The sequence below is a fragment of the Meleagris gallopavo genome, chromosome 19 (assembly GCF_000146605.3).
Source record: "Meleagris gallopavo isolate NT-WF06-2002-E0010 breed Aviagen turkey brand Nicholas breeding stock chromosome 19, Turkey_5.1, whole genome shotgun sequence".
Taxonomy (NCBI): domain Eukaryota; kingdom Metazoa; phylum Chordata; class Aves; order Galliformes; family Phasianidae; genus Meleagris; species Meleagris gallopavo.
Window position 1 is genome coordinate 8,942,137 of NC_015029.2, and position 27,391 is coordinate 8,969,527.

Consider the following 27,391-nt stretch of genomic DNA (forward strand, 5'->3'; position numbering starts at 1 on the left):
CTAATTAGGAAGAAAAAAAAAAAAAAAAGAGCCGGCCCTCAATGCACAAGGAATCAAATGACTGAAATCACTTTAACACGAACATGAGCCACTGTTACTGGCTCTGCATTCCTAGCACAAAGAGCAAGCATAGTGAGAACAAACATTTTGAAGATAGGGTTTTGGCCTTTTCAGTTCTGTTAGGTACATGAATAAGGAGTGCAACTGAACATAAATATTAATTTTTTTTTAAATCCTTTTGAGAGAGAAGTGGGAAGAAAATTGATCTCTTTCTCCATCATAAGCTAAAAAAAATTAGCAAAGGTCAAGCTGCAAAAATCAGAAACCACAGTGGTTTGAAAGTATGTGATGTATAAACAAAGGTAAAGGACATTATGCTACAGGAAAAAAAAAGAGCTTTAACCATGTCAGTGAGACATTCATTATAAGCATGCTTGCAGCAGAGTTATCATTAACATGTAACAATACCCAATTATCCAATTCATCATCTTTCTCACAACAGCTCAAGGGAACTCTCCCCACTCTGAAGTTTCTTGTATAAAAGAATCTTCAAATGCCATGAGGAGAGTTAAAGTATTCTACCTTCCCAGTCTCTGGAAGGGGAGCTGCTTTACTTTTTTGTAGTTCTGGAAAGATTTAGTAGTCATCACGTGTGTTGCCCCAGGGAAATGCAACAGATTTCAAATTTCACAAACATGGATCTGAGATGGAGTATATCAGTCAGGACATTTAAAGTTTCCTTTCCACAAAAAGATTACACTGGAGCTCAAATGGTTAAAAGCAAATAATCATATATGGAGTATACTTTTTTCAAGACTTTCAAAGATAACCAGTAATACAGCAATCTTATACCCTTCAGCAATTTTCACGAAGTTCTGAAGAAGATGCAGAAGCACCAACAGCACAGTCAGTATGCACCAAAGGACAGCAAACAGTGAACTGAAGGAATATCATTTTCTGCACTTATAGGAATGGAAAAATTCACATCACTTCAAACTTCCTTAGTTTCCCTTTTAGCTCTTTAAAATTCTTACATCACATTTGTGAAAAAAATAACAAGACAGTAATTAAAATTAAATTAAAATAAACTCTTGTATTTTTAAATAGTTTCAGGTCATTTCCTGTAGAGACAGATTCTTATAAGCATCTGATTGCCTTAAGCCAGACAGAGTGAAGCTGATTTCTCAGAACAGACAGGCAAAAATTACCTTTCTAATTTCACATAGTTACAAAATAAATGAACTCTATTTTAAGAAATATCATTATGCCACACAAATTGTTATTAAACCTAATTACTCAAACAATTTGTGCATGTGGTTACCTCTCCAAATGAAGTTCATATCAGGCTAAGGCAATCTGTTGTATTTGTGAGCGTGCAATTACAACCTAATAATAATAATAATATGTTTTAAAATCATACTTTTCACACACTGGCTGGCTTATTTGTTATATGGTAGGGTGTTACAGCATGAAAGAATTCATTCGAGTAGAGCTCAATGCCTCATGTCTTTATCTCTGGGTACACTGCCCAAGTGTTTGCTTCTGCACACCTCTGTACAAAGCTGTGGGATCTGGACTCAGCCCCTTTTTAACACGGCTTTGTCAGAAAGTCAATGAATATCTCATCTTCAAACCCAGCAAAAAAGCCTCTTGTGGTCCACATCCTCATCCCGAAAACTCCTAGCAGCATGTACCTGAAGAAAAAACTGGCAGCAGCAGCCTTCATGTGTTAATTACACATGCAAAGCCCATTATGCAGAGAAAGGGCACCTGCTGGCAGTGCAAATGACTAGAACCTGCCCTTCCTGTGCAGTGAGTAAATTGAAGGTTCATTTCTACAGGAGATAATAGTTTTTAGATTCCATTCTGTGTATGCTCGCAATAGGCACATACTTAACATTTAAATATTCTACGGAGGAGCAAGCTTCCTTTAAACCTACATGTTTCAGCTTCTGGCACTTAAAAATGCTAGTTATCCCTGCTAGTTCCTTCCTCTTTCTTAAATGCAGAGAAAGCGTCACACAGAACAGGATTACTCAAAAAAAACCACAACAGAATACCCTCCTCCAAATCACCATACTAAGAGCAAATGTGAAATAGTATGACACAGTCACTTCCAACTCTTTTTTTTTTTCAGAGGACTTTTTAAACTGCCAGGGCACGTGGTGAGAGAGGGCAGAGGTGGTGCTTTCATGAAGACTTGTTCCATACTTATTTCAGGAATAGAAGCAGAGCTGACTGGCCTGTAATTCCTTCCCTGGGTTTTCCTTCTTGCTTTTTTTCAAAGATGTGTAACAGTTCTCTCAGGACATCCCTCACTGCCAATTCGTTTCACGCATGGTGAAGCACAGCCTTACAACTTCCAGGATCAGCAGCACTCTCTGGTCAAATCCTTCCTCTCCCATGAATTTGCAAATGTCCTGCTTACTCTGCCTTTTCTATGCTCTCCATCACCCAATGGTGTGCCCATACAGCAGCAGGTCCACATGTTCCTTAGTGTTTTCCTTTTGGTTCTAGAAGCCTCTAGGTACCCTATACATTCCTCACTTCAACTCAAGCCAAACTTTGGACTTCCTAGTTCCATTCCTGCATGTCCAAGCAACTATTCCTTTAACTCTCTAGCAGGGCTTGAAATTTTAAGTTCCCTGGGCCACCTGAGGTAAGCGGGCAGCCACCCCTCCTGGGCAAACTTCATTTGCTGCTGCATACAGAGTGGGAAGAAAATCAGCAAGTCACACACTGATGACTAACAGCCGAGCAACTCAGTGCTGCAGGATTTTAAACTCCTTTGCTAATTACTCAGAATTCCCTTCCTCCAGTCCCATATGCATCAAATGGGAGATATTACGTTATGGCTGATTAGACTAAACTGTTTGACTCTGTGCCAGAAAAGAAATTAAAAACCAAGAGACTGCTTGAGAGGTGCTGTAGATAGGCTTCTGAACAACTGACCAATTCCAAGAGATACCTAATGACACATGGATCTGGACATGTCAGCTGCAAAGAAGATTTCTTGAGCCATACAGACAGTGTGGAATCACAGAACAATTTTTGTTTGAAGGGATCTCAGGAGGGCAGCTGCCCCAAGCTCATGGACAAAACAGGGCCAGCTTTGACAATATTTGGTATTGCTTTTGGGATGTGCCAAAATCTGAAACATCATGACCAAGAACAAGTTTTCAAAGGAATTACAGTCATTTCCGTAACTAAGGTAAATACATTCTAAGTACACAATGAGAATATGAAAAGATGATTATAGAGAAATGAACAGCTTTCTCCCCATTCCCAAAAGAAATTCAGGAAAGCAGAAAAACTAAAGTATTTTCTCCACTGTATTTTTTGCTTGCAGAGTCTTAATTCAAATTTTATGATTTAACATAAATATGCTGAAAACAAATTACAAGTACAAAATATTTAAGTTGCAGCATTTCACAGTAACCAGTCACATCAGTGTATTTCAACATACCATTACACAATTATCTGATGCCATTAGTATTTTTTTTACTTAGTAGGTTCACCTCTTCCTTAATATACATATGTATTTTTAGACTAACAGTATCATCATATAAGAGGACTTCAGACTTGCAATACAGAAATGTGAATGCTGTTGTGAATCTAGATTTTATATATATACACAGACACAGACACACATACATATATATCATATATATATATATAGCCTTACCAACAGTAGTCCAAGAGATGTGGGGGCAGAACAGGAATGTAAACGTGTTGCCAGAACATTGGGTAGAGCATAGCTGCAGATCCATGAATGCAAGCAGTTAACTGAAAAACACAGATTAATGGAAGAACATTAATAACACAAAAAACAAACAAACAAACAAAAAACCTTAAAAAGCTAATGATGTAAGAGAAAAAGTAAAGAATCAAATTTGGTTTATAACATGCTTTATCAGACAATATTCAGTGTTCCCATTAAAAAAAGGGTACCGGTGGATAAAGCACAACTAGTTTTTGGTCGTTAACATTGACCGACTTTGTTAAATAGCTGAAAACACAATTCATTCAACAAACAAAACCTGAAAAGAACACCCAGTGTTTTATAAAGCAAAACAAATACAGAAATAAAGGAAAGAAAAAGAAGGTAAGGGTAAATAAAACCCTAATCCTGGCAATTACTATCCATTAATACAATAAAAATGCACTGAAATTATAAAACAAGCTGAAAAATATTTAAGCTCAGGAAGGTACAATGTCAGTAGCATAGTTTTCTTAAAATAGACCACATCAAACTCAATGACCATACTTTTATTACTTAAAAAGTATCTTTATCTTATTACCCTTCACCAATCGTTTGTTCCAGTGATTTTTAAAAACTCATTCAGAATGGTTTTGACATTGGCAGGTACTGAATTAAAAAGCTCAAAAATAGCAAACAAAAGTGCTAGTCCAGTCCTGGGGAGAACCCCTGTAGTGCTTTGCAGGAAATTATGTGACTCAATTCTACATGCTTTCAGTTTCTCTTCTCCAAATCAAAAAGATGTCTAAAACCAAAACTGCTTAAAAATTTAATTTTTTACATAAGAATTGGTTCTATCAGGTTTAAATGGATTATTTCTTGGCATTATTACATAGCCTGGTTGATGCTGTAGAGGACTGAACTCAGTAATCCAAGAAGGCCCCTTCCAAATCCCCCTTCCATTGGTTTTAAAACTCAGCAAGAAAAGATTAAACAGACATAATGCTCAACACTGCAGACATCTGAGCAGAACCTGTCACTTATTTTTGAGATGTACTCCCACCTTGCTATCTGGCATGAATTCAAATAACACACTACCTCAAGTAAGCTCTGCTACTGTCCTTCAACTCTGCCAAGATAAGGACTCATAAAAAAAAAATAGCATATTTGCTGGAGACCTCACCTGATTAGTGATTGCCATACAGAAAACAGGAGCTTAATAATAAGGCAGCCTGAGAAATGCCCAACTGTCAAAACTATAGGAATCCAGCATTTTAAAATAAGATTAGTTCCACTACCTCAGCTTCCTGCAGCTGTTGCTGGAGAACGTAAAAAAACAGCTATGTACAAAAGACACAGAGTTAGTGAACCACATTCTACAATTTTACCTTTGTGGTTTTAAAAGCAAATTAATCAATGGAGTTTTTTCAAACATATAAAAATTAGGAAATGTTGTTGAATTATAAAAGGCCATTTTCCAGAATATTTTACTCTCTTCCTACTATGGACTATGTTACACATGTAGTACACCACTACAAACATAATATTTAAAAAATTACCAACACTGGAGTGTAAGATCATCTTTCTGCATCACTCGGGGCTAAAAGCACAGCAGAAACATGAAGACTGAGTTGTACAAGAATCAAGCAATGAAAATAGGGGTGTTGTAAAGACTGCGTATGGAGGTGAAAACCTACGTTGGCAGCAGGCTGTAAGGGCTGCAACAGAGCTCTTGGGAAGGAAGAATTCACACCTGAAGAAGAGTAGCTGTAAGACTGCTGCAGAACAAGAACACTGTGAGCTCAGCTACATTGTATCACAAGGCCATTTAGTGAATGTTATTGATCACACGTTGTGTTTTCCTTAACCTTAGAGCCCTGAGACATGTCAGAAACCTACTGGGGAAGAAGAGGCTGTGTATGAGAACATTCTGTGACATGGGAGAAGTGCAATGGCAGCCTCTAAGCCTTCAAGAACAAAAGACCAAAATGGTATTTTTTGCTTTGCAATAATACACCACTTTAATATTGCTTTGTAAGTAACGAAATTCACTCCAATAAGATGGAGCCAAACAGAAATATGATCAAATTTCACAAATTTAAGTTTTGTAAGACTCATCTAGTTTCATGTAAGCCGTCTCTTTATGATGAAAGACAACTTGTTGTCATCACACACAGTCAGCGTTCCTTCCTGAGGCAGGGCTGCAAGAGAAGGTCTGATGGAAGACAGAACACTGGGCTGCAGGAAAGCTTGCTCCATTTTTGTAACTGCATGCTCCCACCAGTAGGTGCTCTTCTGTCAAACAGTTTTTGTGTGTTCTGATTCACATTTGGCTTTGTATGAGTAGTTAGATCATGGAGTGTTCTTTGTTGCTGTTGTTTTTAAGAAAAAGTAATTAATGTTTTGAAAAATTACTTGAATTTCCTTTTGTAGAAAACAAAAGAGAAAAAATTGAAGAGAACAGAAATGAATCTTCCAGGGCTTCAGTACATACAGTTTATAAACTAGTTAATAAATACAGACCCACTTACCTCTAACTAGTATTAAGGATATTTCGAATTTTACGTGATTTACTACAGCATGAATTCATTCTATCATAAAAGACTTTTCTACTCAAGACTGCTTATTTTTCACTCTTTTACTTGATATATTTAAGCTTTAAGAATGAAGTGTGCTGCAGTGTGCACTGAAGTGTGCAGTGGAAAGAATTAAGTGCACATAGGATCCCTCTACTTTATTGTTAAAAAAAAGGAAACAAACAAACAACACACAAACACACAAAAAAAGCACCAAAGAAAAAACAACAACCAAGAAACCAATCCCCTCTCCACCACCACACCACCCTCCCTCTACTTTGCGAATTCTCAGTTTGGTACGTTTCCAGTTACAAGGTCTTGGCTTCCGCTGAGCACAGTTTGAAATAAAATAATGCAGCTTGTTCCTACTGCTGGAACATGCAGAGCAGAGCGTGCAGGCAAGGAATCACTGGCTCCGGCCCAACGCTTCAAACCTGTCTTACACTGTCACTCCAATCTTGGAGCAGTTATATATAAAGTTGTAAGATAAGAATGCGCAGTATGAATACCCCTCCCTACCAAAGAACGAGACATGCTTTTATCTTGGACAGAGGCAAAAGGAAGAGGAAAAGCAGAAGATAGGAAAGAAAACACAACCCTACTTGTGAAATGGCTCATTAAGGAAGGCAAAGTGACAGGTAAGTAATTCTTCTTCCCAGGCTCTGTCACAAAGAGAGAGAGATTAAACCAACCAACCACACATTTTGAAATGCTCTGGATAGCCATTCTTTCCTCTTCTCTGTTAATTCCCTACTTTCATCATTCCTTAGTTTTATAAAATAATCATCTCTTTAAATTTTATTTAGTTTGCTTCAGTAGAGAGGACCTAGAATGCTCGGCAGATATAAAATCAAGATTTTACAAGTTCACTATGATACTGAGCTACATAACACTCCAATTCTATCAGTTACACGTGGGATTGATTGTAAACATTTAATAATTATTAATAGTTTCCAGAGATTACTCTAACTCTCCTAGATTTACTTACCTTACCAAAGAACATGAGAATAACTATTGTAATTTACTCTTTCCTTTTTCTGCCTTGTATCTTACATCCTATCACTTCAGCCTTTCACATAGTATTTACAATTCCATGAAGCAGTTTTAACCTCAATCACAAAGTAGGTCATTGTCAAACAGTAACAGGCTAGGTAATACCTCATCAAATGGACATGGAGGATTGTATTTGAGAAAGGATCGTTTGAGTACTTAGGCCATAGAACAAGAAAGCAGCATTTATTAAAACCATCTTATGCATACCATTCATAAAGGAAAACAATCAATATCCATTTACAGTGCAAACAAAATGAAAACTTAACATTTTCTTTTAGAAAGAAAAATCACAATATTATTGACTGACAAACCTTCAAATGCCTAACACAAAACTTTGAACTAAATCAAGCTCATGTTTGGTTTTGATGTGCAGTCATTTTTAGAAGAGAGCACTCCAGAGTGTTCAGTACCTTTTATCTCTCAGATCCTCGATGGAGCCTAAACAGCATTAAGACTAAACCTTTTAAAACAAAATTGAAAAAAAAAAGTGGATTGTCTCATTTTAGTCCAATTTTTGAGTGCATCCAGAGAATGTATATGACAGTATCATTTATCAGTCTCTTTTTCTGCCAAATAAATTATGAAAAGCAGACTTCACGATGGCATGAGCATTAGTATGCTTACACACCAAAAAGCCCAACAAAGCGTGTATCAAAAAACTTTTTAATTTGAATGTTAGAGGGGAAAAGAAGTTGGGTAAAGTCATCCCTTAGAACCACAGAACTGAGTTTAGGTTGCATGGCTAAGGCTGGAAGGGGCCTTGGAGGTCTGACCTCAACTGTTCAAAATATCATCAACTGCAGCTGTTTGCTCAGGGCACCGTTCAGTTTAAAAATATCTCCAAGGACAGAGACCCCATCGCATCTCCAGCCCCTTTTTGCAGGCCAAGTACATTCATGTACTTAATGCTTCTGTGAATTAAAAAATATATACAGATATTTCTTCAGTAAATAAATTCGAGTGATCTGAATGGTTAGTGGCACATCAATGTACACTTCTTTTTCTAGAACTCCAGAAAAACTCCATGCCAATTAACATAATTATACAGAAATTAATGATGGTAGTTATACTTAAATATAAAAGCAGGGCTTCATCTCTGCTTACTACGTCTTTCAACAAGAAGAGAACTTTTCCTAAGTTTCTGGATATTCCCTTGTACAGGAAGAACAACTTGCAAAATTATGTTTTCAGTAGGGACTTTCAAACATTGTTCTTCACATTCTAGATATTTCAGCTTATTGCCTTTGTATGACTGTCATTAAAAAAAAAGAGTAATGTGAATAAAGCAGTTATTCTGCAGTTTACTTACAGTGCTGAGCTTACTACAACAAATGAGGATGCGGCGTTCATACAGCATACTGGCATAGAGATGCAGCATGTTGTTGACATCAACTGCTACAAAATACTCTGTCAGATTTCTCTACAAAAAGAGATAAAATAATTTTGATTCATGATATTACAAAACAAAGTCTTCCATTTAAAAACAACAACAACAAAACCCACAACAGACTCCATCCTCTTGTTATGCTACATAGAGTACACGGCTACACATAGTAGGTCACCTTGTGTCAGACCAGCTTTTAATTAGCAGTATCTTTCCCCTGACTTTTGGGGAGATAGGTCACGGATTAATGAAATTGAGGATGCTTCATACACAGTTCTAAAATACAAGATAATTCTTGGAGAAAGAAAACGTGTTCTATCACTTCTACAAAAAATGTCAATGCTGCCTGATGAAGCACAAAAATCATGTTCTAATATGCCACTTTTACTGAGGCAAATTCAAGTTTTTTTTAAGGAAAATAAAGGTAACTCCAGCCTATACCAAAGTAATTCTTATCACTGGAAATTCACATGGGCATTTAGCACAAGGTAAGAGCAGTTACACAGGTCATCTGATCTCTTTGTACTCTCTACAGTTGAAAAGACAAATTTACCTGACTGATTGATATATTTATACAGTAGAAAAATAACTGCAGCACAAAAATAAAAAAAACATAGTTCATTTGCAAACTGCCTCTAAAGCAAAGGTAGGAAGACCAAGCCACAGGCAGGTAATGCTACTGAAGATGTACACATCACCATCTGAGCAACAGTGGTTCAAAAAAACAAAACAAGAAAAAAAACCAACAAAAGAAAGCAGGTTTCATCCACACACTTTCCATCAGCCAGGAAATGCACCCATACATCATTACCAGTGCAACAGCTCGGTGCACACGCTGCAGTGGCATGAAAGATGTATTATTTACTAAGGAATTAAGATTATCCTAATAAGCAGTAGAATTAAAACTTACAAATGCGATCCTAAGATTTTTAACCAACAAGATTAGAAAGCTATCAGGTAGATAACATCATCAAAATGTATGCTGTTTTCCAGAATAAAAGCTTTTGTTGCATAGTGTGAGGCCAGCTAAAAAAAAAAAAAAAGTACTTTTGTTTAGAAAAGGTATTTTCTTAAATCAGAGAAATTAAAAAAGCAGCAGTAGTGGAAATGTTAATACATGCAGGAATGCTGATCTAGGTAATTTGTTCCCAAATTGCTTCTTCTGGGTACGAAAGGGTTGCTACACAATAAAGGCAGACTTGTACAAAAAGCACATGTGAGAGCAAAATTGGATTAGTCATGAATTCAAGTGCAATCTTAATCATCCTTAAATAAAAAAGCACAGAAAAGCAAAAAGCAAATATGATTTAGAAACTTAAAGAAGCTCAACAAAGCCCATTAGCACTTTTGACAGATCCAAAGATAACTCTAAACCCACCAATACTTGGCCTGAGAAGTCTGCCAAGATGTTTCATACTGTGCAGAAATATGTTCCACAGCTTGCCATCCAAACACAAAGAGCCGAAGAAAAATTAAGCCTTGTATTTGGAAGATTTTTGTACCCACATCTACACTGGTAAAAACTAAGCTCATTAGAGTTAGCCTCAAACATGTTAACATAAAGCAGTCATTCAGGTCTTGTTATAGAAGAGCTATTGCAGCAGATAGGTACAGTCAAAAGGAGAAAAAACAACCGAAAAAAAACAACCAGCCAACACATTTTGCCAAAAACCTATTAAACTATCATGTACTTTTTCTGTATTTCTCATCCCATCTGTGCTGATTAGCATGATATTTTTGTCTAAACATAAGCTGTCTTCTCTACATTTCTTCTTCCGCCTCTCACCCATCTTTCCACGACACCAAAACACAACGCATGACGACACAATTACTGCAAATGGTGCGAATTAAAAGAGTTCTCCAGCAACTCACTGAACTTCTTTAGCAGCCACCCAAATGAAGGGTATGGCAAAAGGAAAACTTAATGCCTACATTCAGCCTGCAGACGTAGGTAGATATGAACATGCACGTATATGTTTGTAAGGCAGAAGTATCGACGAGTGAGAGGGAAAACAGACACAGAGAATGGGTTCGTAATTATTCTTTCAAGTTTACTGTAGTGCAATAGTGGCTTTGACACAGAAACGTGCTTTCAGATGGGAAGATTTACAAGGCTTTAGTCTTCCCTGTGCTCAGAAATTTGCCAACAGCACCTGCAAAGCATGTGGGCTGCATGGTAATGTATTGATACTAGGGAGATTCACGTGTTAGCTCTAAGTTGTATTTATAAGAAAGCTGTCATCTTTGAAGATGAAATTGGGACTTACACATGTATTTTGAAAGACATGTCTCGTAAGTGACAAAACCATGAATGAGTTAAATAAATACAAATGAAAGCGTTCCAATCTGCAGTAGAACTGTTGCGTACTTTGTTTGCTAGGATTTAAACCTTGCTAAGAAGAAAAAAGAGTGGGATTTTCACAACAGAATATAGGATCTGGTATCACCACTCCTCAAAATTCAGTAGAAATGGCTACAACATTCCCTTATGTTTCTTCGAAAGTTCATTTGAAGAACAATCATCTCTTTGATCATTTGCTATTTAGTACCTGTAAATGGACGTGCACATTGACTCTCAAGGTCCAGAACAGTCCTTTCTTTCTCTGTCATCTAATGAAGAACTTTTCACTAAAGGTAAAAAAAAAGGGCTCCCTCCTCTGCAAAGAAAGAGTGAAGCTCAAGCAAATTAAAAACATGCATTATACTTCAGCATTTTATGCTGCTGCTGAAAGGCATTTACAGAATTTCTGTAAATGTTTTTTATTTCAGTAGAAGAAAACAAGTTTCCTTCTCCATCCTCCTACTGGGAATCCCTCATCTTCTAAATACGTTTATTTTCTTTGTAATATCACAAATTCAAAGTCTAACATGAGTTAGGTCATTTGTTATGCAGTTAAAATAATTCAGTAATGCCATGCAGCTACTCCAGAGACCAGAATAACAAAGACAATGCACTCCAGAAAACAGTCTAAGTAGAGAAATAAAAAGTGAAGGGGAATAATAAGAAAAACAGACAGTGAAAGATGTACAGTATGACAAGTTAAAAACCAGGCACTGAGATAAGAGATGTAGCAATAAGAATTTCCCAAATAAAACAGTTATTACTAGGAAATTGAAAGACTTGCACTGTATTTCCTGCAATTAATTCCATTTCTCTTTGAAGTTACAGTGTATTTACAAACTGTAAAAAAATTAAAAGAGTTAATGTTTACACCAAAGTGTCCATGCTAACTGCTTTGAGGTTCATCACACACTGGTGTGATGCAGTCAGATAACTGCAACAAGTATGTTAACATTCCAAACAGTCCTGTTTGGACTGTTTGTCCAAACTCCACTACTCCATTAACCATTACATATGACTTCAAAGTTTGGTTCTACTAAAAATTTTGCTATTAGGAGTTTTAAAATGTAATTATCAATAAGTAGGATTTTGAATAAAGCAGTCCAATTGATGAATGGAGATCCAAGCTCACTTAATGTCCTTGTACGTCTGCTGAAATATGCTGCAATTCTACATGAAAGCCGTACTGATAGATAAAATTCTCATTATGAATTACATGATACTTAATAGAAAAAGGAAAAACACACAAAAGAAATACAAAATGGTCAACTGCAATGAGAGTTAGACCGGTGGATCTGAATTTTAACATTTTTCTTTCATAAAATGAGCCCTATCTTTTTTAACTCGGGTGTGCATGCATGCATACCACGTGTTAATGAACAAAATGTTCTTCCACCTCTGTTCCCAGAGGTGCCCTGGTTCACCCCAGACACTGTGCAGAGCCCATCCTTCACAATGACATCAGTGCCCAGGATACCTACAGCAAAACAGCCACATTTCCTCAGAGGCACATCAGCACCACTCAATGATTCAAAGAGGATGCTTTTTAGCATCACACAGCACTCCTTTCCATGAAGGCTGAACATTCAGCTTTCAAAGGGTTTCCAACTCCTTCTGGCCCAAGGCCTCTGCTTTTATAACTGCCTTTGATTCATGAGCATTCATCACATCTCCTGCTCAAATGTTTTGGGAAGCTGACTCATGCCTTTGAATATAAAGTGAACACGACCAGCAGACATAACGAACAGAGCATAAACACTTAGTAAAGGCTTCACAAAGTATAGCTGTCGTGCATGTGTGAAGCTGCTCTACATCAGTTAAAGCAGGTCCAAGCCAGAAGACCTACATTTAATCCTGTCACTAGTTTCTTACTGCTCATTTTTTCTGTCTTTTAATTTACCAGCCTGTAAAATGGAAATGAACTTCATTTCACACTCTCCAGGAGATTTGAGGCTTACCAAATAAAAATTATTAAAGTTTGAGATGATCAGCATAAAAGAGATTACCATGAAATATCAATCCTATAAACAAATAATCATGTCTGGATTAAGGCAGGAAATACACTAGACTGACAGCCATTTTAGATTCAGGAACAGATTCTTGAATAACTGCTAAAGTATCACATTTCTGCAAAAATAAAGCACTTTAGGGCAAAAAGCATATCTACTGAATTGACTAGAGGATATATGTCTGTATGGAAAGCCTATGACAGAAAAGTTACCAACAACATTTTTAAACAGACATAAAAAGCTCCAAGTGTAATCTGCTATCCAAATCATCCACAAATGAGAAAGAATGTCCTAATAATTTCCTTCACTCTTTCTATTTTTCCCCCCCTTCTTTCCTTTCATGCCATAAATTTAAGTTTATGACGCTAAGGCAGACTTCAAAATACTCAAGTAAGAAAACTGAGATGTCAGACACAGAAAATTGGCTAAGAGATGTAGCAGGTGCATATTAAAGAATATCTAAGAGAAGCAAATGCTAGCACTGTCTTCCCACAGGCCTATCATCTGGTAACAAATTTAAGTAATGTTGAAAAGCATACAAGACAATTTTGTCAGGTTTAAAAAGTCTCAGAAGAAGTGGCCCTAAATAATCCAGGTACATATTTTCAGCAAACTACCTAAGAAACAGATCGTATTTTCCCAGTCCTATGTCATTCTTTCTGAAAGGTCTCACTGAATGAATGACAGATCTCCTTTTTTTTCCCTGTCCACATCAGTTTATCCATCAGTACTTCAATAAATTTCAATTTGCAGTCACAAATATAGATGACAAACCCTTCAGTGTTATAGCCTAGACATGATACAGAATGACAACTCTGCACAACAACAGTCAGAAATGCAGCTTCAAAGCAACACAAGAGTCTTCAAACCTAGATGTTCCTCTGAATTAATACAAATAATTTAAGTAAGGGTATATAATGTCTGAATATACCCACGACATCTTAAAGGACAAGCCAAGTTAATACCAAAATGGTATTTGATTCTCACTATATACTAGCAATATAAATGTTTGAAACATTGAACTCTTGCACTGCCTAGATTACACCCCTGGGACACTTGAATAAATTTAAAAACAAAGCCAGAAACATATTGTTCCAAAACTTTTTTCTTTAATTAAAATTTATTTGAAACTAGCATGCTCTTTCTCTAACAGAGAAAAAACAAACAAACTATATAATAATAATTACTTTCCAAATTTAGCTTTTAATTTCAGCTTCCGATACATCAAGAAAGCCAACACAACTATGGAAACATCACAGAGAGAAGAAACTTGAATCTGGATGCAAAAGAAAAAATTGGTTCCTTAGTTGTAAGAAGTTTCTTTAAAAGTACAAGTTAGCTATAAAGGTGAAATCAACTTCCTGAGAGAGATTAAAATCCTTTCTCCTCAAATTTTGCATTTTTACATAAAGAAGAATATTTGTAGCACTCCTCTAAGTGGTAACCAAAACTGCCTTGGGACTACTTCCAAGAATCCTTCATAGTCTTGTTGTAAAGTCCTATCATTCATGCAAATTAACATCATTGGTCCCCGGAATTTTTTGAAAGTCCACCACGCCTTCACATGCAGACAGTTACCAAATCCCTGTTCTTTGCTGATTTTGAGTAGGCTAAAACTATAGATTTTACATTTTCTCACTCATTAGGACAAAGAAATTATTGAGTGTTAACAGCTTGTAATAATAGAGTGATAATAATACATGGCTTTGTATTTTTCAAGTAACGATCTCTACTTACAGCTTAAGATAATTATTCTGTAAATTTGCTACGCACTCGGTCATTTGATACCTCTGCTTAATTAGAATAGCAAACACTAAAAACTTCACTCTGGTATGATGTAGATGTACTTCAATAGGCCTTTTACTCCTGTACCTTTGAACTCAGAAACACCGTTTTCTCTCTCTCTCTCACCACTTCATATAAATTAAACACCTAAATTTTATTTAAACAACCAGCAGTGTTTTGCTGAATGCAATGTATTAGTAGGCATTAGAGGTAATGCTAGCTATTTACCCTTTCTTCTTAGTATCAGCAGCAAATTAAAGTGCATGGTCCTCTATTATACTCACATTTTCAGGTATACTAGGAAGCTCTCTGATGTCAGGCACAGTAAAGTAAGAGTGCTATAAAAGAAGAGCAAATAGTGATTATTTTGATATTGTCAAAAGCATTCTAAACTTGTTGCTTCATATTAGCAGTCGCTCAACCAAGTAATAAGGACAAAACCTTAGTTACCAACTACCAAGATGACTTGTTTGTTCTAGATTTCAAAAGCTGAAATCTCAGATCCCAAATGCAACACGGGATGTAATCAGGTAGGAAGATGGCATTCCTTTGTTCTGCAGAGATGCTGACACAGACAGACCTGCACAATGTATGACATATGCCAAGAAATATCCAAGGCAGTCTGTAACTCAAACTAGCTTTCCATAGCCCACTGCAAGCTGCACAGTGAACCAGGAAACAAAGGCAAGGAGGTGCTTTTCTAACTTTTTAGTGAGTTTCATGAAAGACAACAGTAAAGTTATGGAAATTTCCAAGAAATACATCCTCCGTTTTTACAGCAATCTGTCAAATTATGACTGAAGTTCTTAGCCACTTTTATCTTCCTTAAAGAATTTGAAAGACAACTGATTTCCCAATTTCACAGACCATTATATTGTTAATTTTTTTTTAATTGACTGCATTCCAAGAAAACAGCTTCATTCCAGTTCCCATTCTGATAACACACAACTTGCATGATTCTTGGTTACAGCACTGAGAAAGGAAAAGAGTGTGCAACCAACTTCTCTTGTAAATTGATGTTAATACAATTTACATTATATTCACGATGTTTACAATCTTAGGACTTTTTATTATTTGCTGAAGCTTTATAGGGTTTTATATCCTTGGCACAGTTCCACCACTGGCACAGTTTTCTTGTATACATCCCATATGTTTCAGTGCTTCATCAACAGTCCATAGGCCGAAATAGCAAGCAGGTGTACCAGCTACACCGAACACAATGAATTTCTATAAACACAACTTTTGCTTTACCACTGTTTTGCTTGGCTAGAAAGATGTAATGAAGAAGCACAGCAGTAGAATACCCAACTGTATCACATACAGGAGCCTCACTCCAATCCCAAACCAGCCTTCCAACAGCCAAAATAAAATGCATAAAGATACCCTAGCAAACAGTCCTTCATCTGCTTCTTGATACATTTTCTTGCTTCACTGCCCATGAAATGTCTGAGGCAAGGGGAGAACAGCAGCATTCCTTGAAACCACTGGTATGAAAAAAAACCCCTGAATATCCCAAATGATCACTGACTTTCAAGACAGCTCTTCCTTTGGTCAAAGAGAAGTGCCATTCATAAAACAGCCAGCCTCAAAAGGACTGGAGCATTTCTACTGCCAGCTGGTGACCTGAGCAAGGCCAACTACTGTTACCTGTCGACAGACATCACAGAGTGAAGTGATGAGAGCAAGCTGGTGGTTGCCAAAAAATACTTTAGAAGAAGGACTAAAGGCAAAGAGAGTGGGAGAAGAAAACTGGCTGCACACATCACTAGTTTCCATGTGAACTCCAAATGACTAATCAGCAACAGCACCAACATGCATCTTTAGTATTTTTCCACTACAACCTGGTACACAAGGTAGTTCTACAAAAATTAATTTGAATACAGACAACCCAAAAGACTAGTTTCAAAACACAATCCCTTCAATAAAATCCCACATCTCTTCTTTCACTGGTCTTTGATAAGGTTTCTTACAAAACATTGATATGAAATAAAACCTTATTTGTGTTTTTCCTGGAGAAGGAGGAGTTAGAAAACTCAATTAACAGCTAGCAATCAGAACACTGTTACAACAGTACATGACTGCTTTCCAGTCTTGTCCCTTGCACACTCGCATGGTCTAAGAGCTCTGCAGAAGTGTGGACAATAAATGTCATGCTGCTGCTCTGTGACCTCTAGCAGGTCGCAAATGATATGGTGAGACATTTCCATGGGGAGTACACACAATCCTCCTCCAATCAAAGAACAGCATTTCAAAGACATCTGAGGTTAAGGAAAGGGAAACAGAGGGCCTCAGATGTGAAAAGGGGAATTTCACAGCTCTGAGTCCTCATAGGAAAACAATATCTACATGCCAAGTTCCAAAAAGGAGAACTGCTTTGGACATTTCTCTGTTATGGCAAGCAATGAAAATTAAACACCTCACTTTACATCTTATTTTACTCTTCACTTACCAATCCAAGCTGAACAGGGGTTTTTGGCTCAGGGATGCTAAGTTTATGAAATGTTTCCAGAAGCTCACTCCTTTGATTATCCTGAAATAAGAAAAAAAAGAAGAACAAAACAAGAAAACAAAGGAAAACGAAGTATGCATTACTACAACAAACTAACTGGAAAACAGAAGGATAATGTCTGTGATGGGGGGGCGAGAGAACAGGCAGGTGTTAGAATGGCTTGATACATCAGACTACGCACAGTAATAGATGTAGTTTCCTCTGATAGCTGATTTTACAATTTTTTTAACATTATTTTATCCCCACATACATATTTTCACATATTTCTGCAACCTACTAAGTCACCAATATATCAGTACATAGTTATTCAGCTTGGAACAAGCCAGTTTGCACTGCAAGTCCTTTACAACAACTCGTTAGCTTAGGCTAAAACAAAAAGTATTTAGCCCCCGTAGATGAAGATACAATCCTACATGACTGTACCTCAAACATCAGTGTTTCTGACAAATGCCAACTAATTACTGCAAAATAATCAAAGCAGCAACCTAAGATTATACTTGCAACATTTTAAATAGATGAAACTAAGCTAGACATTGCAATCATGATTTCTCTGTATCATGAACTATCTTTCATAAAACTAGAATCAAATTTTAATAGCTTAGTTTACATTCTTACATAATTTCAAAACTGATTTTCTTTTTTAGCAAAAGAGCTAGGCCAGATTAAACTACGTGGGTCAGCATTTTGCATCAGTAAGCTCAGTTCTTCACTTTACATGACAAGTAAGGTTTGATAAGACATTGATCTGCCCAAGGTGCATGAAGCACCACAATCTGGGAACTGCATGGATTTGGTGAATACAGCTCAGGGCATCAAGGAGTTTAAGTGACTGCAGGGAAACCATTAACTTGAGTTGGATCCACAGTCACGTTCTTAAATGTATTCTTTTGTCAAAAATAGTCTGAAAGTTGATTTATTTTTCATAGGTGATTGACAAACTTTCAGCCTAGCTGAATAAGTACTTTGCTATAACTGCACAATAGAGGTTCATAAATTCACATGGCCACGTCTGATATCTCTTAAAACAGCTTGCTTTTCAGTCTCTCTCCCACGTTTGATATTGGGGCAGGGAAGAGAAGGGTTAGTACTTTAGAATAATACCTGTCCTTTTGCTGAATAATCTGCCAAGACATTGAGCAGCTTATAAAAGACTTCAAACCATGGTAGGTAACTAAAAAAAAACACACACAAAAACAAAACAAAACAAAACAAAAAAAAAGAAGAAAAAGCATACATTTAACTTGTTAAACTTCAGTTAGTAAATCCAAGATCACTGGCTATATTTACTTGCATCCTCAACAACAGTCTTCACTGGACACACTTTACACACATCTGTTAGGAAAGTCACATTGGACCTTCACTGAAGGACTTCATGTGAAGGACAGCACTGCTGGAAGGCTGAAGCATCCCCTTCCATTGGCAACTGAGCTTCAATAATAACTCCTTCCCAGAGTTTCCAACCACTCATGGGCACCTTGCTAAAAACAGAGTACTGGTTGTAAATAAGCTTTGAGAGCAGGCCAGTCAATGCCAGAAGTTTGCAGGAATTTTTTCTCACCCCATATGAAACAAACATTCAGATTGTTACACAGATCCATCAGAAAACCACACACAGATTTATCTGCGCTCATGTATGGTAGAATATTTTAAATCATAATCATTACCCAAAAAGTGCAGCTAGTTACTAGTCTTCAGTATAGCTGCTGAACATCAGGAAACTGAATATAAACAGCTGTTTTCGTTTTGAAAACAGATACAACAGGCTTCTTTGTTTATTTACGTTACAAAAGCAGTATCCTGATTTTTTTAATAAACCATCATAACTACTAAATCTTATTCTGCATCCTGTATCATTGCATTTAGCTCAGCTAAGTTAGGTCAAACAGGAGTAAGTCTGCTAACAACTTACAAAAGCATCAAATTAAACAAAGACACAACGCTCAGAAAATCCCATCTTTTTCATTTCCTTTACATCCCCACTCAATAAAATAAGACAACTAAGATGTTATTTTTCTCCATTTTGCTCTGGCCTGATTTTGGACCACATCTTCATGGCACAGCTCTTTACTTCAGCTCGCTTTTAAATCCCAGCATGGAATTTCCCCTCAGCTGCAGCAAATGGGAAGGAAAGTTGACATGACGCACAGACTGACTCTTTTTTTAATCACAGATGCTTTCTGAAGCAAATGGATTCTATTTTGATAGAGTTAGACAAGATTTAAAGTCTTTATAAAATATGGCTGCATCCTGACATCTATAAAGAATGGAGTGCCCTGTGGTTCCTAACTGTACAGCTTTTAGTAATAAATGAAGTGAGAAGCTATATATGAGACAGATAAAGTGGACGGCACTCCATCATTATCGTTTGTTTGAAGCCTGAAAATGCTACTGTAACATGTAAGTAGCTTATCAAAATACGCTGATAAGAAACTTAACTTTTCATGCTATATGACAGTATTATCATTTAAATTAATATGCTTTAAGTATCTTTACAAACAATGCATTAGAATAGAGCAGAAAGACAGACAATTACCACTTTAAACAGCATTTAAGTTTGGCATATATTGTAAACATTCAAGAAGGATTAGGCAGAAGATAGGTTTCTTTTTTTCTGTTTAGTTAAATAAACTTCAGTGGAGTTAAAAGCCATTACAAGAGTAACAAGAAATCCTCTCAAAACCTATCTGCTAAGTAGAGATTAAGAACCCAGGAAACAAATCCTTGCAAGCTATCAACCAAAGATAGTCAGAAGATGAAAAAAACAGAACACCAGGAAGACAAAAAGCTCGCCAGCAGAATGAAAACCACAACTTACTTCAGGAAGGCACTTTTAAGTTCTGCTTAATTGCTCAGGAAATAAGTCATTGTCTGAAGCAGACCTCCACACAACACGATACACAGAGGGATTTGTGCTTGTGCTCGAGAGGTGCAAGACAACAACAACAAAAACACAATACTCTGGAAACTCCCAAAAGCTGCTGATTCAGCTAAAAAGTTTAATAATGTCTTAATAAATAGAATTACAACCAGTGCTAAGTAGTTTTGAAAAAAAATCTATGTATTTATTAAAGATCTGTGTATTTATTAAATATCCAGTCTGGGTTCATGTGACACACAACGCAAAAAGAAATCATTTATGAATCTCTGCAGAGCTTCCATAAAGCGACTTCAGCCAAGTCTGACATAATGAATAAATCACATAATCCATCACTTTTAGCTCTGCCATCTTACTCTACTATAATACCCGTGTATTTACCCTATCTATTACAGATGAATTGTATGGCAAATTTATTACCACCACAAGAAGTTACACTTCAGGAATCTGCGGGAGCTCCTTCTGCTTTTAAAGAGCCAAAGAGGTGCACGACCAGCTTTAAAATTCAATTCAATCCATTTTAAACTTTCAAGGTCCTGTAGAGTCCTGCAGGTATTTATTTAGATTACTGAATCGCTATCACAGACCAAGAAACGGTTATCTGAAGCTCCTTCAAGATATTTGTCTCAAAGAAGAAAGGTGTGGGCTGTGCCTCTGAGCAGCCCCCGCCATAGAGAAGGGCAGAATTCAGTCAGAGTCCTTCTGTGCCGCACGCAGCTGAAGCAGCGCAACTGGTAGCACTGCTGAAGATTTATGGCTTATGACTTGCTCATATTTAATTTGTAACCAAACACTTCCCCTTCCTCTTAGCTACCTTAGAAGTTTTGATTAACTCTTGTTTTCACGGGTCAGAGGTTAAACAAAGGAAGGGAAGAGCTCTGCAGTGAAATTGCCCAGAGCACCACAGCATGCGAGCACGCGCACATGTGTGTGTACACAGACACACAGACACACACACAGACACGCAGCTGTTCAAGGAACACAAAAAAGGTTGTGGATGGGAGATTATTCACAGAATTTGAAGTTCAAATACTCCAAGAAGCAGAATGTGGCTGCAGAGCAAACAAAAAAAGGGCAATCTAAAATTTACTTTTTTAAGTTTCATGTTTTCAGTTTCCTCACAAACTCGTGTGTGTGTGTGTGTGTGTGTGTGTGTGTGTGTGCGCGCAACACACTTGCCACAAATCACGACAGCCAATTCCAGCCTGACCCAGGCAGGCAGCGAGGTCGGCTCTCTGCTTTGCTCTCCTCCTGCGATGCAGCTCGCTGCTGGAGACAGGCCAGTCTGACGGGAAACAAACATGGGCACAGGAAAGCTGCTTATTATGCTACATAAGGTCTGCACAAACTCCACGGCACAAGTCGCACAGTACCTTATTCAGAAACTCGTATGTCATCACCTTTTTAGTGCGCTCCTTGAAAGCACAAAACATCATTAGTTACATGTGTCATAGCAATTAGGGACAGTCGAAACGTTAAGACAACAGTGCTGCACTCCAGCTTGTAAACACAAATGTTTTCAAAAAGCAGATTTTAAAGAATACTGTTGCAAAACCAACAACCGCTTGAGACAACAGGAAAGATCTTTATTTCTCGTGTACAAAAAGAAACAAATGAGTGCAGTAACAAACCGCAGCAGCTGTGTGGCTGGCTGCTGCTGCTGGGAAGGGGCTCTCAGGGCTGCAGGAAGCAGCAGAGCCCCTCACGCCCCGCAGACCCGGTGGCACCGGGAGGCAGAGCTCGGAGCTGTGTGCAGCTGCCCAGCCTGCACCCCCGACTTACGTGGAACAGAAGATGTCAGCACCCAGTGCGAGCTGCCGCACAGATGAAAATGCTGTACTGCAGTCAACTGAGCTTTCAATTTTTCAACATATCAATCCACTCGTGTGTTTTAGCGTTTGAAAGGAAAAAGCTACGAAAGCAGCACATGTGAGGTCACATTTCTGACCACCAGAAAGAGCAGCGGCCAGAGGAGCAGAATGCAGAGCCCTCCTCCCTGAAACGGAGGAGCTGCCCTGGTTTGTGCACGCACATGTGAACAGCGTGCAAGCACACATAGCCAGATCGAGTCCTGGCACAGCAAGAAGTTGGGGAGCCTGAGCAGAACCTGCTAGAGCTGAGGACATTCTTCCTTCTTTTGTTATACACTTAGTACCAAAGCTTACAAAACAAACAAAAATTACTAACAGTGCTTGTAATGTAACTATAAAGAAACTACTTCCAGTTGAATCACACAACAGAACGTTAATAGAAACTAACACTTCGTATCCATATATTTGATATGAACAAGTAGGAAAGGCTTCGAGAGCACATTACAAAGAGTTGCCTGATTTTAATAAATTATTTCCCAAACCCTCTTCTGGTCTGTTTAACATCGTGAAAACAGAATTTCAGTATGTACAACCACATGTGTTGCTCAACTTATGGCAAAAGGTACACGAGAAAACATTGCAGGCTTCACTGTACTGCTCTTGTCCTCTGTCTGCTATGTGGTTTCCCAGTTTAGGATATTAAATGAAAGTAAACTTTCTCCTCTGAAAATATTTAAGAGACTGAAGAAATATCCTTCATAACATCAGAGCTTTGGCTCTTTGCTAACACGCCGGGCTCCCTGGCAATAAGCTGTGGGGCTTCAAGCTGTGCAAATGCTCCAGTGCTATCAGCATCCAACAACTGCTTCCCAGTGAAGGCACAGAAAACCAAGAAGATAGCTGCATTATGACACCTGCTCACATGTAAAGATGTAGCTAATCTAACTTGACAGAACCGGCCAACAAATAAATAAGAAAACACAGAATCTCTAGCAATAGCAAAGGAAAAATATCCAAGAAAGTTGTCTACACATGTAAGCAGTTGATTTCTTTATCAAATAAAACATCATTTCCCCAGGGAAAAAAACTGCAACAACAACAAAACCAGCTGTTTCTTATCCAGTTACAAAGCATTACTAATGAATAGAAGTTTTGATAGTAAATATGCTTTCTTTGAAACGTGAAAATTTCACCATTATTGCTTCTTCAGATATTTTTTGAGTGCTCATTACAACGAAGGAGAATCAGAGACGACGGTGTGTACCACCCAAATCAGCACAGCTACCTCATGAACACCGCTCACATCCAAGGTCAGGTGCAAAGAGAGGCTGACAAAGTGGCCAACGCTTTGGAACCAGGAATTACTGCCAGAAAGTGAAGTCAGCTTAAAAAGACAAATCTTTTCTGGTGTTAACTGTAAGACAACAGCAAAGGAGGAAGCAATTCAACCAACACGTGCAAGGGCACTGTGAAAACTGAATGCAGAAATGACTCCTGTGGAGCATTACGGAATTCGAGAACGTTGAGAACCTCAGCAGTAAAACATGCCATGTTCCAGTGCAAGCACTGGTAATTCCAATGGCAAGGGGTACTTTTTAAAACGATTTATGAGTATTTGCTGATTATCATTCCAAACTCCTCAATCTGATTTTTGACATTCTATTTTACTGGTGTGCTGACAGCAGTAAAAAGCAAAGTGAATGCTTTTGGAAAGGTACCCGTAGTGCCCTTGGATTCCTTTCTTATGTGATTTACCAACCAATGCAAAATTTAAGAAAATTTATTGAATTTTATGACAGGATAATTTCTGTTCAATTTATTTCGGAATGATCTTTGAGCTCTGTTCTGCTGTCAGGAACTTTGTTTTCACTCTGGTGAGTCACTCCCTTTAGAATAAAATAATCAAAGATTTTAACTTCTAACATGCAAGTTATTCACAGCATTGGGAAACCTTGCCAAGTGAGATTTCTCCAGTCAGTCCACATGGAGAAAAGAGAAAGGATTTCCTTTAAAAGACAGAACCTAGGGTCTGCTGAAATGAAATGTAAAACTGTAAGTGGATTTTGGAGAGTGCATACATCTCTAAAGCCTGGGGCACAGGCTCAAGACAGAAGAAAAGAATTGTGCCATTTGATCAGCTTTACAACAGAGTAGCACTACTCCACAGGTCTCTCACAGCTTTTATGGAGTGGAAAGCTGCAGTTTTTACTGTACCCAGCTAATCTAAGCATGTCTGACCAGGTAAAGCTCCACTCTCAGATTTAGCATCAAGGGCACTCACTCAAAGATAAATAAAAGAAGTTTTTTAGTGGAGGTAAAATGAAATAGCAAGCCTCAAACTCCCTAACACAACAAAAGATCTCTTGTCCCTGTTTAGAAGGCGGAGCAAATCTTTGTGGGTTTGGTAGTGGTGTTCTGTTGTTTTTTCAGCTTAATTCTGAGAATGCAACTTCTCAACCACGCAAGCTCAATAGCAAAGTTCTAATTTTGTTTGCACATACAAGGCAAATACCAACGATTAAGACTTTATACTCTTATGAAAAACCACAGGGAAACAACATTCCCAAAAGCAAACGTAGTGAGAAGATGGATATGGTGAAGTGTTTGACAGATAATGTGTGAGATTTATCAAGTGCAACTAGATAGTCTTGGAATTAAAAAGTCACCAACAATTACATTCCACTCAGTGCCAACAGGAATGCATTGAACAATGTTTTCTTTGGCTGCTGTTAACAAGGAGAAGGCAGAGAATAGCCTTAAACTGAGAAAAGTTACAGACAGCACTTGCACTACACTGCTCAGACCAAAAAAAAAGAAGAAAAAAAAAAGAATGGTTTGGCACACGGGGCTTGATTTTAAAAAAGGCAGGATGTGCTAGAAAGTATGAGAGCCTAAAGATCATCACTGAAGTGACAATACAGAAAAAGGATTCCAAAGGCTTAACTTGTCAAGGAACCTCTTCTGAAACCACGTGCAAAAGTACACATGAAAGTGCTGGAAGAGAGAACTCTAGATGTGGCAGACAGTCAGAGATCCCACTAGGTTTGAGACATCTGGCATCAGTTGAAATCCATCACATTTCATTTGGGGATCAAAGAGTAGTGTTAAGTCTATCGCAGGTTGAAACAGCAGATCCTAAACACCCTTTTTATCCCGGCACAAATTAACCCTTCTTCCTTGACCAGAAAACAGCTCCTTTTCATTAAAGATGTCAATCATACATACTTATTGGCCTATGTACTTTAGAACTGAATTTGATCTAAAATTTCAGTAGAATTACGAACTTTTTATTACAAATCAGAAGTGCTGCAGCACGCTGCTTCCTTACAGCAAGCACCTCCTGTTACAAATGCATCAGTTTGCAAAAACCGAGTCAGAGCCTGATGTGATTGTATGTTATCTATGACCACAGTGCCAAATCTGTTTCAGGGTTCCCAATGAGTATTTAGACTCATTTAGCTATTGGACAAATAAATACATCAAATGCAATAGTGCTTGACTCTCCACTTGCAGAAATACCATGGATGATCCTGACCACCAGGCATCCCATAAATGTGACACAAGTTAGCAGAAAAGATTCTGGTCCTTTAGCTGGCTGGAGTGCCCAATTTTTATTTACAAAACATCCTGCAATCAGTTTAAACAAATCATTAAGTAGGAGATCACTCGCTATCACTTTATTCTCTGAACACTTAGGCTGTGGCACCAACATAAATGAATTTTAAAACATGCTGAGGTGAATTACAGTCAGGTAAATAGCACAAGAACTGTGTAGGTGTGAAGGAAGACCTGTCCCTTCATCAAGGATGTTGTTAAACATCTGTGGTTGTAACTTAAGGTTTCAGATACATGCACAATCCAGATAACATTGATTCCACAGTGTCTTTTCTCCTATTATTTCAATGTGGCTGAATCATGGTTTCTCTTGAAAAAACAAGCAAAAATCATTAACTCATGCAGCTTTTGCGGCAGTCTCCCCTCTCAGAACAGCCCCTGCTTCTCCAGTGACTATCACATAACCTGAGGGTTCCTGCCAGACCTTGATTTTTGAAGGAGGAAGTTGCCATGTGCAGGATGGTCTCACTCCTAAGATGCGTTCTCTAAACTTTCTGACAGCAACAAAGAAGTGCTCCACTTGTGGAAAACCTATCCATCCTGTACTTAACTACTTCCTACTTTTTGATGCCAGGGACCTAGGTTTTCCCAAGGGTGATGCGCTAATTCTTTTTGTATAAGCACTAAAATGTAAGTTTCCAAACCAGTCACCAGGGCCAAAGGTAATAAAAAGTGATGTGATTTAATTACTTCTGTAACAGTTGTTCAGCAAGTAAAGGAGGAGTGACATGAAGCCCTAATTAAGTAAAATTCGTTTCTGGTCAGTAGGTAAGAGCAGTGAACTAGCTGGACTAAAATGCAGTACTCTTAGCTTTCTCTCATTCCACTGGTAGCAATACATTAGTATTATTAGCACCTGACATTTTTCGTTGTGATCCCTACCACTGATATTTTACAGGTGTGTTACTTGCCATCAAGATTAAAGCTTTGGTAAAATCTTCCAAACAACTTCCTTTAACACACCTTCATTATTCTTGGAATACACTAAAGAACAGTTGCCTTGGGTTGGTGATGTAGAGGGAAAAGGAGAAAGGAGGGTTGTTCATTTGTTTTGGAGTGTGTTCATTTTTAAAGATCTATTTCTTTTGGCAACATTTACCCTAAGCTAAGGATGGAACAAAGAATGATACCACGCGGGAAATAATTTAAAATGACAGATAAAATTTTAAGTGGTCTTTCTTCAACCAATGTATCAATTAAGCATCTTTTACTTGTCCATCCTTACTTCTAGCTCTTTCCTAAAACCATTTTGAGGATTCGTCTCTCCCTCTGCACACACTCCTCCCACCACTCATTTCGCTTTTTCCTTCGCCATACAAAACAGGAATGCTTAGCTCTGTTATAGCAGTGCTCCTCAGCCAACATGCTGGGGCCTCTGACTGCGCTTCCCCGAGTGCAACATCCATGAATTCAGATCCTTAATTTTACTACTGCTATGATTAAAAGCAGCAGGCAGCAGACTGAGATGAAACAAGAACAAAGGACTTGTTGCAGAGGAGCATCTCCCAGATAAGAGAACCACATTAATTTGTATAGCTTCAGGAAATATACAGAATAATTCGAATCTGTGGTGAACTCAATCTAGGGCAACAAAATCATACCTTCCCCTTGTTCCTGCACATCTCAATATAGTTTTTGGAGTTAGCATGCGGACATTGCTATTAAAAAGGGAACAAACAGTGTACTGTCAAGAACTCAGTCATACTACATTATTATGTGGATTTTTTTTTTTT

The 27,391-nt window shown here is 37.8% G+C and overlaps 1 protein-coding gene across 8 annotated transcripts in view; it reads right to left on the minus strand.

Annotated features, from left to right (window-relative positions):
• DENND1A (DENN domain containing 1A) overlaps positions 1-27,391 on the minus strand; it is a 174,690-nt gene that overhangs the window by 86,195 nt on the left and 61,104 nt on the right. For all 8 annotated transcript variants that reach the window (XM_031556243.1, XM_031556244.1, XM_019621530.2 and 5 more), the window contains exons 6-10: positions 18,459-18,528; positions 17,298-17,378; positions 15,133-15,186; positions 8,639-8,749; positions 3,686-3,786 (exon numbers count right to left, since the gene is read on the minus strand). In XM_031556243.1, the coding sequence (XP_031412103.1) occupies positions 3,686-3,786; positions 8,639-8,749; positions 15,133-15,186; positions 17,298-17,378; positions 18,459-18,528 (417 nt within the window). The remainder of the gene's footprint in view (positions 1-3,685; positions 3,787-8,638; positions 8,750-15,132; positions 15,187-17,297; positions 17,379-18,458; positions 18,529-27,391) is intronic.